Genomic DNA, 15,898 nt, shown 5'->3' with positions numbered 1-15,898 from the left:
AATATTAATTGGGCATTGCACAACTTTTCAAACCATAGAGTCAGTTTAGATGCTTCTTATCCCATTTCCCAGAGATTTTCATCTGGTACTTACTTTTTATGGCAGCAAATATTGAGAATGAGCTTTATATCAACAAGAGGACAGTGTAGTCTAAAGTTGAAAATGTCCACTATCTTATCCAAGTGGTTCACACGGTGCTTTGCAGATGTCAAGTATCACTGTGTTTCTTTTTTTTTTTTTTTTTTAGGTAAATATTTCTTTATTAAATGATTAATTCCATAAATAAATTCTTTTCACTGAATATAAAATTAAAATCATTTACAAATTATTCCAGTATTACATTTCCCTTCCCTCCCCAAAAGCTACATTTTTGATAAATAAAAACATTCAGTCTTAAAACACCTGATTTCTGTTTGCCTTTAGAGTGCAGTTAGCTGCCTCTCACGGACACTCACGGAGTGTCACCTTCAGGAAGGGATGGAACCCCCTCCCATTTACTTCTGTCAAAAGATGAAGGCTTTAACTGATCAACTAATCTTTTTTTTTTTTTTTTTAAACAATTGTAGAACCGAAAGAAAAAAAAAAAAAAGCCTAGAGAAAAATATGCTTACCAAATAATTTACAAACAGAAAACAGAACGTCATCAACAGCACAAGCTCCAAAATGAAGCAGTAACGTGTGCTCCAGTATTATGAAGCGAAGTATTCTCCAATTGTGGCTGCATCAGTGTCCATCTGCACCAGCACCAGTTTCCAAAAATACCTTAATACTACTCACGAATGAGCAATGCATCCCTTCTACAATGAGTCCCTCAGCCCCACCGCCCCCACCCATAGCTCCGTGATTCTGGCACGCTTCTACCCCCTCCCCGTTCCGGTCACCCTGGTACTGGAAACCGGGGTAGCAATTAGTCCCTAAATTTGTGAATGTCGTTGAACAGCCTGTAGAAGGGAAAGGCCGCCTCGTTGGCATGCGGGCAGTTGTAGTTGCACTTGCAGGACTGGATCATCATGACGTTCTTGGAAAACGTCTCCCCGTCCTCGCAGCGGAAGCGCATCTTCACGGTGCGGGTCTGCTGGGGCGTGCAGCACCGGCCGTCCACGCACGAGCCACAGTACTTGGGCCGGTACTTCTTCACGCTCGAACAGCCAGCGTAAGTAAACGTGACAGGTTCCGGGGATTTCTTGGTCTTGCTGCATTTCTTGCCCTTTTTCAGGCTGCTGTACATCGGCTGGCCACAAGGCCGCACTTCGCAAATCCGGGTCTCCTTCACCAGGCGGCACTCAAGGTTGTCATTGGTGACTCGTGTAGAGATGCCCGTGCCGCAGGTCTTGGAGCACTGGGACCATGAAGTGGTCTGGACAATGCATTTCTGGCCGTGTAAAGAAGGATTGTATAGAATTCGAGGTTCCGTTCCAAAAACTGGAAGCCGCTTCAGGGAGCCACCTTTTCCGAAGGCGATTAATTCATTGTTCCTGGTTAACTCCACCTCCGAGGCATCGAAGGCCAGCCCCTTGCCCAGGAGGCCATCCCTGTCGTCCATGGGGTCCTTGGCACCGTCCTCATCACAGACCCACTCCTCGCAGCACTGCCCGGTAACTTTGACCAGCCGGGGGTTGGGACAGCCCAAGTTGGGGAGAGAGAGTTCTTGGGGACACAGAGGAATGCAGCCCACAGCGCCGTCGATACATGTGCACTGATGTTTACAGTTGGGCTGGAAACTTTCCCCATTCTGGTAGATTCTAGAGTTGTATTCACAGGGTCGGCCCTCTGACTGAGCTCTGCAGATCCCCTTCAGAGCGGTGGAACTGGCACCGAAATTGCATTCCAGTCCCTTGGTGTGGTCGCAGGGCTGCATTTTGCTGCAGTCCTCGTTGAGCTGCTTGGCGCAGACTTTACAGCAGCCGCAGCAGTCCCGGACCAGCCCGACTCCTGGGGAGCACTTGGGCGCCTCCTGCGGGCAGTGGCAGGCGGCGGGGCAGGTGGAGAGCGCCAGCCTGAATTCACTATGGTGTGTTGGGCCACTTGAACACTCTGTTTGAGAACATGGGCATGTATCAACTACTAACCAACAAAGTCTGAATGTATCAACTACTAACCAACAAAGTCTGAATGTATCAACTACTAACCAACAAAGTCTGAATGTATCAACTACTAACCAACAAAGTCTGAGCTGAATTTCCAGTTGTGTCATATCCTAGGTGTGCACCTGAGGAATCAATCTGTGTTTGCATCTGTGTGTTTTCATTTAAAAAATTTATAAAGATAGTATTTATTTGTAGGTCTTTAAAACATTAATTTAAAATTTTAATTAACAAAATAAATGAAATTAAAGCAATTCCAAGCAGAGGGTATACCTTATATAAGTAGACATTAAATGTTCATTTACACATTAGCAGGGCCCTCATTTTCCAAAATTTCAACCTCTTTATCAATTATATCTTTTCCATAGGTGCAATATATGCTACATGCTCCTATCATTCTAAAAATAACAATTAAAAAACAACACACACACATAAAAGGAGAGAGAGAGTGATCATTTCCTTGGTCTTACTTTTTTTTTTAAGATTTTATTTATTTATTTGACAGACAGAGATCACAAGCAAGCAGAGAGGCAGGCAGAGAGAAGCAGGCTCCCTGCTGAGCATAGAGCCCTATGTGGGGCTCGATTCCAGGACCCTGGGATCATGACTTGAGCCAAAGGCAGAGGCTTTAACCCACTGAGCCACCGAAGCTGGATGTCCGACCAGAGTGCCAATATGGTTGGTGTACAGAAATGGAGTTTACGGGATGCCCTGAGTGAGTACGCATGGAGGTGTGGGGAAGCGATCTCTTCCTTGCCTTAGGAGACCACTACTCCCATCGTGGGGACCGTTCCTCAACCATCAGGACCTGATTTTTTTTTTTTAATATTTAATTTATTTATTTGAGAGAGAGAGAGAAAGTGAGCGCAGTGAGGAGGAGCAGGGCGGGGCGGGGGAGAGAACATAAAACTCTCTGAGAAGGAAGGCAGACATAGGCTTGATCCCAGGACCCATAGATCATGACCTGAGCTGAAGGCAACCCACTTAACCAACTGAGCCACTCATGTGTCCCCCCTTATGACCTAATCTAACCCTAGTTAACCTCTCAAAGGCTCTATCTCCAAATAACATCACAGTGGGAATTGGGATTTCATCATTGAATTTTGAAAAAATACATACATTCCACAACAAGGTGTTTACCTAGAAGTCTTTGGAGATGTCACTGAAGTAGTCCATGTCTATTTGAGATATATACCAGTCCACCATGGGTTGGGCATCAGTTCTTGACATGGCTGCAGCACCCTCCCTGTGTCTGTCTGCAAAGCCCCTTTCCTTTCTGGTGAAACACCCCTGTCCCTCCTGGATGAATGGAATTGCAATTCTACCTCCCCAGCACAAGATGTTGAAAAGCTCTCATAAGGCCCTTTCCACCTTTGTGAACATTTCCAGTCAAGACTGTTAAAGACTAGGCTTTCTTCTGGAACCCAGAGAATGCTGACCTAGTGGGGAGAGTTGCTGGTGGTCTTTTTCATCTGGGTCCTAGGGGCTTACTTTTTCCTTTGGATCAATATGCTCAAGAGTCTCAAAAACCAGCAACTACACTTTTCTGATTTCTAAGTCACATCTTTTTCTGGGAGCAATGATCATAAAGTGGCCTACCTAGTTAAATGGAGGAAATTTCTGAGGTAAGGAGGAAGTGTTTGACAGGAAACTTAAAAACTGAATTTTCTGAGGTTTAAATAACCATGTCATTATTCAGATGTGTAGCCAACATGGAGAGACACTGCTTGGTATTTTTCTTATTCTTATTTTTATTTCTTATTTTCTTATTCTTATTTCTTATTTTCTTTTTTTCTTATTATTATTTCTTATTTTCTTATTCATTCTATAAATTGCCACCATTCCCACCATCATTTTTAAAATCATGATTCCAATAGTTTTCTCTAGCATAATATACACTGTAAGCAATACACTCTGACTTCCATTTTTCTGCTATGTATTTCCACTCAGATACCTCCAGTATCTTAATATACCAGTGAGCTACTATTATCTTGATTTGCTCCCAAACCTCTCCCCCTCCATTCTTTTTTTTTTCTTTTCAACATAACAGTATTCATTGTTTTTGCACCACACCCAGTGCTCCATGCAATACGGGCCTTCCTTAATACCCACCACCTGGCTCCCCCAACCTCCCACCACCACCCTGGCCCTTCAAAACCCTCAGGTTGTTTTTCGGAGTCCATAGTCTCTCATGGTTCACCTCCCCTTCCAATTTCCCTCAACTCCCTTCTCTTCTCCATTTCCCCATGTCCTCCATGTTATTTGTTATGCTCCACAAATAAGTGAAACCCCTCCATTCTTACTCAGGGGAAATGGTTCTGGTAACTCATCTACCTCCAGTTTATCTTTCCTTCCCTGAATCTATAGTTCTACTCAGTGGTTAAATGTCATAGATTGTTTTATCCTTTTTAAAAATCACCACTTTTTCTTTGTACTAACTGCAAGCTGGCATTTTACAGTGAGACTAGTGTGTCAGTGGTTTAACAAATGTAATTATAATTGCTCAGTTCAAGAGCTCTGTGTGGCAGGAAAGGGAGATATTGTGGGGGTTTTGTGTGTGTGTGTGTGTGTGTGTGTGTGTGTTTAAATTCAAGATTTCTATTTATTTATTTGTCAGAGAGAGAGAGAGAAAGCAAGCATACAACAGCCAGAGTGGCAGGCAGAGGCAGAGAGTGAAGCAGGCTCCCTGCTGAGTGAGGAACCCAATGCAGGACTCAATCCCAGGAGTCTGGGATCATGACTTGAGCTGAAGGCAGCTACTTAACTGACTGAGCCACCCAGGTGCCCTGGGGTATTTTTTTGTCTACAGAACATATCAGGAACCTACAGCACAGAGAACTGATGCACCAAGCTCATAGTAAGTCAACAAAGCATTTCAGTTCCACAAACTTTCTTTTGAAGCTTTTTTGGACCCTTGGTTTTTCTATACATTAACTCAAATATTCTTAGCTTCAAACGACTTAGAATGGCACACTAATGATGATTGTTTACATATTCTCTATCCCTATCTATCTGTCTATATAGAAATACAAGTAGATCTCCAGGTGGGACAGATGGATATATCTCTTGTTTTGACCAAGTTGATCACCTCTCTAGACACAGGGTAATCTGTGGATATACTGTTTGTGCAAGAACCTCATTGTTTTCATCATCTCTGAAGTAAAGTACACTTTTTACTCTAGAATCGTGACATATCAAAGATTGTTATGTTGTTCATTTTCTGCTTAAATCATTTATTTATGATTTCTCTTTGATAACGTTTTAGCATTTATGAGTTTCCCAACAAATTTGTGTTTAGAGAGAAAGAAAAAGAAAAGGAGGGAGGAAGGAATGAATAGAGAAAGGGAAGAAGAAAGAAAGAAAGAAAGAAAGAAAGAAAGAAAGAAAGAAAGAAAGAAAGAAAGGAGGGAGGGAGGGAGGGAGGAAGGAAGGAAGGAAGGAAGAAAGAAGGAAACTCATATTGGGAAAAGTTGTTCATATAAAAACCGTAAATCCTCTTGTCCTTTAATCTAAGATATTCCATCCTTGGTCACATGCAGGCCATTTTTCTGTAGCTGTTGCCTAACTCCTGAGCTCAGATATTTCAACTACGGGAAGGGCATGGCATCCAGGTACTTCCTAGCAGGTGAGTTTCCATCCCCTTATGCTACCTGCTCCCATTGATGTGTATAAAGTAGATTGAGTTTCTGTCCAAAGCAAAGAAGCAAACTCACAGAGTATATTCCAGGAGCAAACAGGCAGTAACCAAAAGAACAGGATTCTCATTTTATACATTTATATTTTTTCCTCCCGTATGTAAGGTGCCAACACTTCATATGCTTCTCAGCTTGATCCTATATGGGAATAAGTTTTGCCCTTGAGCAAAAGATCTTAGAACGTCCCTCAGCGTATGCGTGTTCTTAAAAAAATGAAGCACTCAATCACTAAAGTGGTAAGCAGCTTGATGGAATCTGTGAGTGGAGCAAAGGAGTTGAGTACTAGAGTGTTGACTTGTGAAGGAAAGAGAGCTATGGTGCCTTTTCATTCTGAATACATACATGACATAGAAGAGAATTAAATGTTAATTCAAATGAAATTAAGCATTAAATGTGAGGGGCAAGGAGACTTGTTAAGTAAGTACTGTGCATTCTCAGCTGTGTGAGATAAATTTGTATCTCTTGTCTTGACAATAATTGATTGTGCAAAGGAATTTTCATTTCTGTTGTTCATTGAGATTGTTACATAAATAAAAAATAGGGTAGATAGGACCAATGCTAAAACATCAGCCATGATGGTACATGAATGTACCATCTCAGTCTCAATGGAAAATGTCCTCTAAAAAGATATGCTTTGGGTGCAGTCAGAAAACCTATCTATTTACAAAGGAAGAAAAATACTAAATTACAGGTTGGGTCTAAAACTATTCAATAGCACACAGTGGTAGAAACCATGATTGTGGCAACAGTGCAGAAGCCAAAATAAATTATTGTAGTACTTGGTACAAAAGGGAATCAAAATGAGCTCAGAAGCTGGCAATTCTGGGTTTCATTCACGCTATGCCACTAAGTCTCAGACCACAGGCAGATCATTGAAGGTCCTCTGGCCTCTGCTTCCTCATCTCTAGAGGACCAGTGTCTTAAAGAGATCATATCTTATTATGGTGAAATAATCATAGTTACAGTCCCTCCATAGGCTTTTTCTCATCCTGTCAATCCTGGGGCTTCTCATCCTCCTTCCAAGTCACTCCAAAGAGACAGCAGTAGTCATCATTTTGATGATTTCTTTTCATTATTATTATTATTATTCTATGATGATCGAGAGCCATTTCCTTCTTTGCTTACAGAACTAGCATCTTTTGCCATTGTGCAAAACTTGGGGCCTGTTCAGGCCTTTCTTGGCCTCCTCAAAGGTGCAATTTCGTATTGTGGAGTGCCACATTCGACCCAATATCACCTTAGCGCTTCTCATTTTCCTTAACACTCTTCCTCAGTGAAGTTTTTCTTTCATTCACAACATTCTTACTGTACTTAATGCACTGCATTGGATTCCTTTGTGTGTGAGACTCATTCCTCAGCCATTTCCAAAGGGTCACTGGATAAACGCAGGTATGAAAATGAACAACAGTAAGGCCTATAGGGCTGGAAAAAAACATGTAATAGGGAGTCAATTTTGATTTAATTCTTTTTGGGGGAGCTAACCGCTTTCCCTACCCAAAACCCACCAGCCACAATTTCAAAGCAATCAGTACCACTTATTTCTTGGCTGGAAAACCCAGGATTGCTCTCAGTCAGACCTGTGTAAGAATCAGCTCTTTGGCAGTTGATTTTTGTAAAGATAACCTAAGTAGGGAGTTTAGTTGGCTTGGTATTCCATCCTTCCAGACCTAAGGAGAAATTGTATGGCCAGAATCAGACAGAGAAAGGACTTTGCCTTGTTTTGGTCTTCATCTTCATGGCCTAGAATAAAAGGAGACATAACATATCATTAATACATGAATATTGAATGAACAAATGGATGGATTGATAGACACAAGTAGACATTTTAGATGTCAGAGGACATTAAAAACACTCTTTATTATCTCTGATAATGACATTTAATTCCATTTTTTTCTTTCTGTACATGCCAAATAGTTGTACTAAGAAAATATTGCTTTCCTTTTGTTTTGTAAGCATTTACATTGTTGACAATTGTTCAGTGGAAGATAGAAAACTCAACTTGTAATTGGCTGAAGTGGTCAGAGTTTGATTTGAATAGTAGATGGAAGGTGAATCTTCCAATGCTGAAAACACACACACACACACATAACCCTTACATCTTATTAACCTGTTAGTAGCAAAGTTTACCATTAAGGATCCAGTTATTTGCCTTTAGGGTCTTTATTTTGTGACATAAATTGCTTGATAGGTTCTTAGGAAAGACAAACATCAGAGGTTTGGTTAAGGATGAGGAGGACAGAGATCTTCTGAGTAGGTATCTTTGGAGAGAAGACCTGTGCACAGCTCACACACACCTTAAACTGAATGGAGGAATAGTATCTCCAGACACTCCATTAAACTTGTATGTTGATTAATTTACTCCCCCAGTAGCTCTATGAGGAAGGTGTTACTGCTATGCACACTACGTAAAGGAAAAAACAAAACAAACAAAAAAAACCCCACAAACAACAAATAAACAAAAACGGAGACCAAAAGAATTAGATTCAATTCACCACTGCTAAGTGGTGGATCTGGTAATTGAACCCAGTAAATCAGTACTCATACTTTCCCAGAAAAAAGGCTGAGATAGGAACATTTGTCTCACCCCTGTCATCAATGAAATAGCCCTGCCCCCTGAGCCAAAGAAATGTTTCAGTAGCTCAACCCATAATAAGTAAATACATAAACAAAATAATTATAAATAAATATACACGCATATGTGGATATATGCATCTTTTCCTCCTATATCCTCTCCTTCCAATGTATTTTTCTCTTTTAGTTCCCATCTTCAACCCCATAGTCTATTCATCAGTTTGAAGGCTTAGATTCCTGAAATACAAATGGGGATACAAAATAATCTTATTGAATATGTTTGCAATGGAGAATAATGGGGGCCCCAGAGCTATAGAACTCTGGTTTTCAGAGATCTTGGATGCTTTATCTAGTCAGAAAATCATTGAGTCATCTTTTGGGAGATGTAACATTCAGCTAAAACTCTGTCACTCGCTAGCTATGGCTAGTCCCATGTAGGCTTTATTTTCTTTATTCATAAAATGAATTATTAAGTTCTATAATGTATAAGTTTCTTAATTTTCTAAAATCATCACACATCCTTTTTTATTTTACCAGTCTTAAAATAAGATGAAATGCTGAATGACAAAATGTTATCAGCTTAATATGTTTTTTTTTTAATATTTTATTTATTTGACAGAGAGAAATCACAACTAGGCAGAGAGGCAGGCAGAGAGAGAGAAGGAAATAGGCTCCTCATGGAGCAGAGAGCCTGATGCGGGGCTTGATCCAGGACCCTGGGATCATGACCTGAGCCAAAGGCAGAGGCTTTAACCACTGAGTCACCCAGGCACCCCATCAGCTTAATATGTTTTAATAAGTATTAAACTAGATGAGTTATCAAAAGTCTCACTGGTCAAAATTTTTATGGTGTTGTTTTAAATAAAGTCACATCATGAAAACATTGCTTCTTCATCTTTCCTTAAAAGTTCTATGAATCCTTGATATGACCAACATTCTGTATTGACTTGGAAGATCCAACCAAGTCTCAGTTCTTTTTTACCATACCTCAGATGTCCCTGGTTTCCTTAGGACCCAGCTGAAATCACAAAGCTTATCTCTTTTGTCTATTGTAGACTACACAGCCCATCAGACATTAGCAGATACATGGAAGCAATTAGTCCATAAACTATATTATGTCAAATAGAGCATTGCGTTCATTGTGAGCTAAGTAAAATGTCTTTCATTCTAGAAATATTAATTTGTTGGTCCTAGGTGGAGTTCAAGGTATTGAAAATTGAAGTAAGCACATTCTTTGTTCTCAGAGTTTATATTTTAGTGAGGCGAGCAGAAAATAAACACAAATATAAACAGGATAATTTTGGGGGGAGTAAAGAAAGCCATACAGCATTAAAGTAGGGTGATTTCTTAGATACTATGGAGCATTATTTCAGATGGGGGATTTTAAAAGGTTTCACAGTGGAGCTGAATTGACACTTACATGATAAAAAAGAAAGGTGAGCCGATGAAGACAGGATGCAGTAAAGTCTGTAGGGATTTGGCACCATGCAGGGCCAAGTAAGACATTTTAAATCCAAAAAGAAGTCTTCTGAGAGTCTGTAGCTGAAGTGATATGATCTGAGTACTGTCATTAAGCATTTCCCCTCTAACAATGTATGAAAGTCTGTTTTCACACTGCAAAATTCACCTGAATTGCAGGTTCAGTTTTGTCATGTTTTCCATACCTTAGAATCCTATTTCTTACCTGAGATCTCATTTCCCCATGAAGGTTCCTCCTGTGATTTACTGCAAATAATAAATTTGAAGAAATTACTAAATAAGAATGAGTCCACTGAAGATTTTTGAGGGAAACAAAAGAAAAAAATTACATCACAGCAATGTAGGAAACTTCAAATTAACTCCCCACCTTAGTTCTTAAAAATGTGTTTCAGCCATGCCAGCAGCAGCATATTCTCTGATTCCATCTGGTCCTTCCATTCTGTGAGATTTTTGTTTTTAATCATACTTCTTTCATTTCTGAAGATTGAAAAAGCGGCTCCAAATTGCCTTCTTTGGCATCATGTAACATTTCAGCATCACCTAATTTATCCCCTTTCTGCATATTAGATACTCAAATTTCTAATGATTAGTCATCTAAGGGATACTTCTAAATTTTCCCTAAGATAGATTTATTTATCTATTTGAAAGTGAGAGAGAGACCTTGTGAATGTGTATGGGGTGTAGGGGAATTGAGAGCAGAGGGAGAAGGGAGGAGCAGAGTGAGGTAGCAGAAGAGAGAGAGAAAGAATCTCAAGAAGACTTCACCCTGAGCTCAGAGCCCTGTGCAGGACTCCATCTCCGTGCCCTGAGATCATGACCTGAGCCCAAACCAAGAGATCATGACTGAGCTGAAGGTGAGAGTTGGACACTTAACCAACTGAGCCACCCAGATGCCTAAGAGACACTTATTAACATGGCTCATCTTTGATAGAAGTAAGATTTTTTTTTTTTCTGCAAAGAAAGTTTATTTAGGGGTTTGTCTTGTATTTAAAGCTTCTGGATGAAGTTATTTTGTGACCTTTTATTTAGATGAATTTAGTTGGAACCAAACTATGACTAGCTTGGTTTTTCATCCTTCTTTGTTAAGACTTTCTCTTTAGGATCACCTAAAATAAAACAGCAATAGAAAATTGAGTGAATGGATCCTACAAAATCAGCTGAATGCAATGTTACATAGTCAAATGTAGGTACTTTGCTGAAATTTTCTGCTTTACTCCAGAGAACAGACACCCTCTCCCTAACCTTTACTTAGGGGACATGCTGCTCTCCATTCTGTCCTAGTTTTAGTGGGTAAACAAAGGTTACACTCAAATTATGCTCTTAAAAACAATAATACATGCTCTGCCTGAATCCAAATGTAGGGTTCGCATTTCATGAATTTTAGCTTTACCAAATTACCATTTACTTTGGGCATCATTTATAATAAGTGAAGGAACAAACAAACAAACACCTTTGGGGGAATATTTAAGGGACCAATTGTAATGTATTACATTCAAATCCAACAGAGCAAAAGAAGCGATACCCAATTTGTTCTTCAATCAATTATTTAATTCCTTAACTCTGGACACAGAGTATTTGGAAATATATAAAGATATAGAAACTTAACCCATTTTTAATGAAGTTTTATTACCTGAAGTCTACACTTTCACACAAATAGTGAAGAGAGTGCTCTATGTTTCACATGCATGGGTCATGATTCCACACCTTGGGTGGACTTTGGGGAATTTCCCATTTCCAGCATCCTCCACTTGCTGTCTTTTCCATCTTCTACCTTCTCAGTTTACTGTCTGCAAGCTTCCAGACATGGAACTCAGCTATTTTGTTCCATCTAGTTTTCTCTTCCATGGAACAGGAGGAAAATATTTTTTTTTTAGCCATGATGTCATGACTTTTCCCCAAAGGTACAGACTTCTTCTCTAGAAAAAACAACAATTATCTTCATTTTGTAGAGTACTACATAGGATTATATATAACACCATAAACTAATCTAGGAAGAGTTCATACTTTAGGACATAGTGGGGAATAAGAGGAGAACTTGATGAAATTCTCAGAAATATCAGTAAATGATGTATGGAGCCCTTGACTTCACTCCTATTGACTTTGTGTGCTTACAATGAAAACAACAACAACAAAAAAGTTTTACTGCCTTTTCTGTTGAAGCCAAAAAATTCAGGCATGATCATCCAAATTCTATTAAATCTCTCTGACTGGTATGCCCATAAAGAGAAGAGTAGACCTTTGGATCACTATTGATTTAAGTTCTTTGGTGGATTTCTTTAATCTTTCACTGGGTTAGCTTTTCCTAGTGCCCTCATGTCATGGTAGAAACTTTCTGGTCCTCAGTGTCTTGTGCATCTGGTTCCATGTGGCTGTCTGTGAGTTCCTAGATTTAGAAAGTCAGTAGAAGTACAAATTCCACATGTTGCCTACCAAGATGGATTATAAACAGGCAATGTTAAAGGGCAAAGAGATCCTTAGATAGAAGGGGCATCCTCTATTTGGGCTTACAGTCAGGGATCTAGGGTCATGCCATGTAAGGCACTGTGGGTGCAGTGTTTGGCTGTCCTCTGATCTCACCATGTCCTTACCTCCTTCCTCGAGGTAATGTCAGTAGTCTGAGGTGGCCTACAGGGCAGAGCATCGCATTCTACAGCACAGTCTGGGCCAGAAATCAATGCCATTTCAGCTGCTTCTGATATGACTCCCCTCTGTCTGGTTTCTGAACCTGCTCCATTCCCAGCCCATGAAGTTCTGAGAGGCTCCTGGTTTCCCTGCTTCGGAACCACTTATCTGCAGCAGCTTTGATTGCACTCCCTGTTCTACTTCATTTTCCTTCTAACCTCACTGGACACAAGCTCCATGCAGAATTGCTCCTCAAACCTTAGTTCCTTCCTTTAGCCTGGACCTGGGACAGTTTTAGGAAAAGAAGAACCTGGAGGAAGGTGACTATAAGGATAGAGGGCTCTCAGAATATACTGAGTTGTCAGTGCTCCCAATCCTAGCATCTCCATTGAATTAATCATAATACTATGATTCAGATTAGATCAATGATTATTGCAAAAATACAAGCAGATTTTCTGACCCACTTGCTTTGGTTATTCTGATACAAGGATATTAGGCAGAAAACTGAGAATTTAAATAACACAATTTTAAATAATGGGTATGTATGTGTATAACGCACACACATTTAATTGAAACATTACCCTGATAACCTACAGGTTTTTGTTTTTGTTTTTGTTTTTCAGATTTTATTTATTTATTTGACAGAGATCACAAGTAGGCAGAGAGGCAGGCAGAGAGAGAAAGAGAGAGAGAGAGAGAGGAGGAAGCAGGCTCCCTGCTGAGCAGAGAGCCCGATGTAGGGCTCAATCCTAGGACCCTGAGATCATGACCTGAGCTGAAGGCAGAGGCTTTAACCCACTGAGCCACTCAGGGGCTCCACCTACAGGTTTTTTAAGAAAGAGAATAGTTTTTTATTTGAAGACAAATGTTAATGTCTTCTCATATGCCCATATTATAATATATTTCACAGACTTGAAGTATTACAGTAAAATAATACTTTAATATTTGTTTTTATATTAATATGATGGTTTTTTCATATTAATATGATGTTAATACCCACTGAAATTATGAACTCTAAAAACCAAGAGTAATTAATTTTGTAGCTGGGATTCCCAACTCTCCAATGTTTGAAACTAAAATGTGATTCATTGAAATTGTCCAGTCAAAATTGTGTGATTAGATAATAATTTACAGAATGTAATATTTTTTAATGCAAATGTGTGTGCATGTGCTGTTGTATTCTCTTGCTTGAGTTCCCAGTGAAATAATAAGGAAGAGGGAGAAAAAACATATAATAGGAAGGAGAATTGGACCTTCAACAAATGAGGAATTTCCAATTTTTTACAGACTATACATTTAAGTGGAAGAAATCTTAGCCCAGAATAAGGGCCAGAGGGCCCTGCAACAGAGGGGGCATCCATCTGTGAAGGATACCAGGAGTTGCATTTGGAGAGTCCCAGGGCAAGAACAAGAAGTAAACCTCAAAATAAGTGAGTGGAAAAGTTGCCTATGCTAAATCCAAGCCAGGATGTCTATATCACTCTCTTCTTCACCCTTCCTTCTACACCAAGAAGCCATGAAGCATTATGTCCACTGAGAACAAAACAAAACAATTAAATTGAAACAAATAGACAAAAGCTTATTATGTAAGTTCATTGTATAAACTATCTAGGAAAAGTGGAAAGAGTATCACTTGCAACCTAACATGAAGGAAAAGCAGATACTTTATAAAATTATAACACTTTTTGAGATTGGGAAGCTCTTCAAATTCATTTTCTTCATTAAAAGATCCACTTAAAGGGTGTCTGGGTGGCTCACTTGGTTAAGCTTGTGCCTTTGGCTCAGGTCATGATCCCAGGGTCCTGGGATTGAGCCCTGCACTGTGCTCCCTACTCAGCGGGGAGCCTTCTCCTCTCTCCCCCTCCACCTACGGCTCTGCCCACCTATGTTCTCTTTCTGTGTCAAATAAATAAATAAAATCTTTAAAAATAAAAATAATAAAAATAAAAGACCCACAGAAATAAGAGCTCTTCCATAATGGTTTTTCTCTCCACCCTTTGCAGTGCCAGAAACAAGTTTCCCTGTTTGCCCATAGGTCGGTAGCCCTGGCCTATCTACTTTTCCCTAGCTGTCTAGAGTTTATTATGTCTATCTTTTATTTTCTCTAGGACGCTAACTTCTTTAGGGTAGAGAACATGTAAAGTAGCAATATATACTGTCCACTATACGCTATGTCTTACATAGAGCACTTTTTTTCATGGCCAGTTAATCCACTACTATGTGTCTGACACTGGTCCTGTCACTAGAGTGATAGCAACAGAAAAAGTAGACCAACCCCATCTTGAGGAACTGACAATCTGGTCAGGGAATACACATAACAAGTAAATAACATTTGCTGAAGTGCTAAGAGTGATGAACTTCCAACTTCAAAACCACCATGTCTTGTCTCTGTGCTTTCTCTAAATCTAAAAACCCATATTGTAAATGCTCTCCACAGCTTTCTCCCCGCCTTCCCCTGCCCCAGATGTTTTGCCATCATCTTAAGCACAGTGTGCCTCATCTGAATTTAGTAACTTCTCCTGGCATCATCCCGACTCTCAATTTTCCTATTTCTATTGCCAGAAGTATTTTGGACCAGTGATAAAAGGTTTTTGGCTTCTGTTTTTGTTTTGTCTTTTACTCTCTATATTCTAACTGTAATGAGACAGAGTCCTCACCAGCAACACCTTCATATTTCCTGTTTTTATTTCCACTAATGGCTCTTTGGTCAATGCTATAATCACTTTAGCTCTTCATCTATTTTCTCTACTTTCTAATTGATCTGCACAAACTCACCAACTCTACTCTCGCTCTAAATTTTAGGTTGTGTTAAATACCTTTAACACATAGAGTGTCAATACGGACTCCTGTAATCTGTAGCTCTCCTGTCGGAGAAGGCTGTTGAAAAAAGTCATATCTCCTCAGTCTACAAGGCCGATAAAAATGAACAACTAGAGACATGCGGGTGGCTCAACCAGTTAAGCATTCCCTTAGGCTCAGGTCATGATCCCATGGTCCTGGGATGGAGCCCTGCATCAGGCTCCCTGCTCAGTGGAGAGCCTGTTTCTCTTCTCCCTCTGCCTCTCTCTCTCTCTGTACAATAAATACAATCTTTAAAAAAAAAAAAAAGGAATGAACAACTAGATAGATGCTGAGTTGTTGTGGGGATCTGGGGAACGCTATGTTTACTGGGGGGTGTGGAGTTTTCAGGAAGGGAAGAGTATATATATCTGAATACCAAGATGTCAATGATATTGGAGTTAAGGATGACTTTGAGAAGAACAGGAATAATTAGCATTGGATGAAGGCAGGGTCAGTTAAGGTTGGGCAGGATATTTCCTATTAAAGAATGTGGCTTTATTTTCCAGGCACTAGGAAGTCAAAGATATGTCTTTAGAAAGGTAATCATGTGATTAGATTGGGGACCTTAAAACGAAAATTATATGGCAACTCTCTCTGAGTACTTCA

The 15,898-nt window shown here is 39.8% G+C and overlaps 1 protein-coding gene across 1 annotated transcript; it reads right to left on the bottom strand.

Annotated features, from left to right (window-relative positions):
* Positions 1–883: 883 nt before the first annotated feature.
* LOC123950456 (CCN family member 1-like) lies at positions 884–15,391 on the bottom strand. Its single transcript, XM_046018226.1, has 2 exons — positions 15,268–15,391; positions 884–2,034 (listed from the first exon to the last, which is right to left on the bottom strand). Exons 1-2 carry the CDS (start codon positions 15,389–15,391, stop codon positions 908–910), a joined length of 1,251 nt encoding a protein of 416 aa, XP_045874182.1. The 3' UTR covers positions 884–907.
* Between the last annotated feature and the right edge of the window lie 507 nt (positions 15,392–15,898).

This window comes from Meles meles, chromosome 9, assembly GCF_922984935.1.
Source record: "Meles meles chromosome 9, mMelMel3.1 paternal haplotype, whole genome shotgun sequence".
In the NCBI taxonomy this organism is placed as follows: domain Eukaryota; kingdom Metazoa; phylum Chordata; class Mammalia; order Carnivora; family Mustelidae; genus Meles; species Meles meles.
The sequence above is the reverse complement of the archived record's forward strand: the minus strand, read 5'-3'. Positions and strand labels throughout refer to the sequence as shown.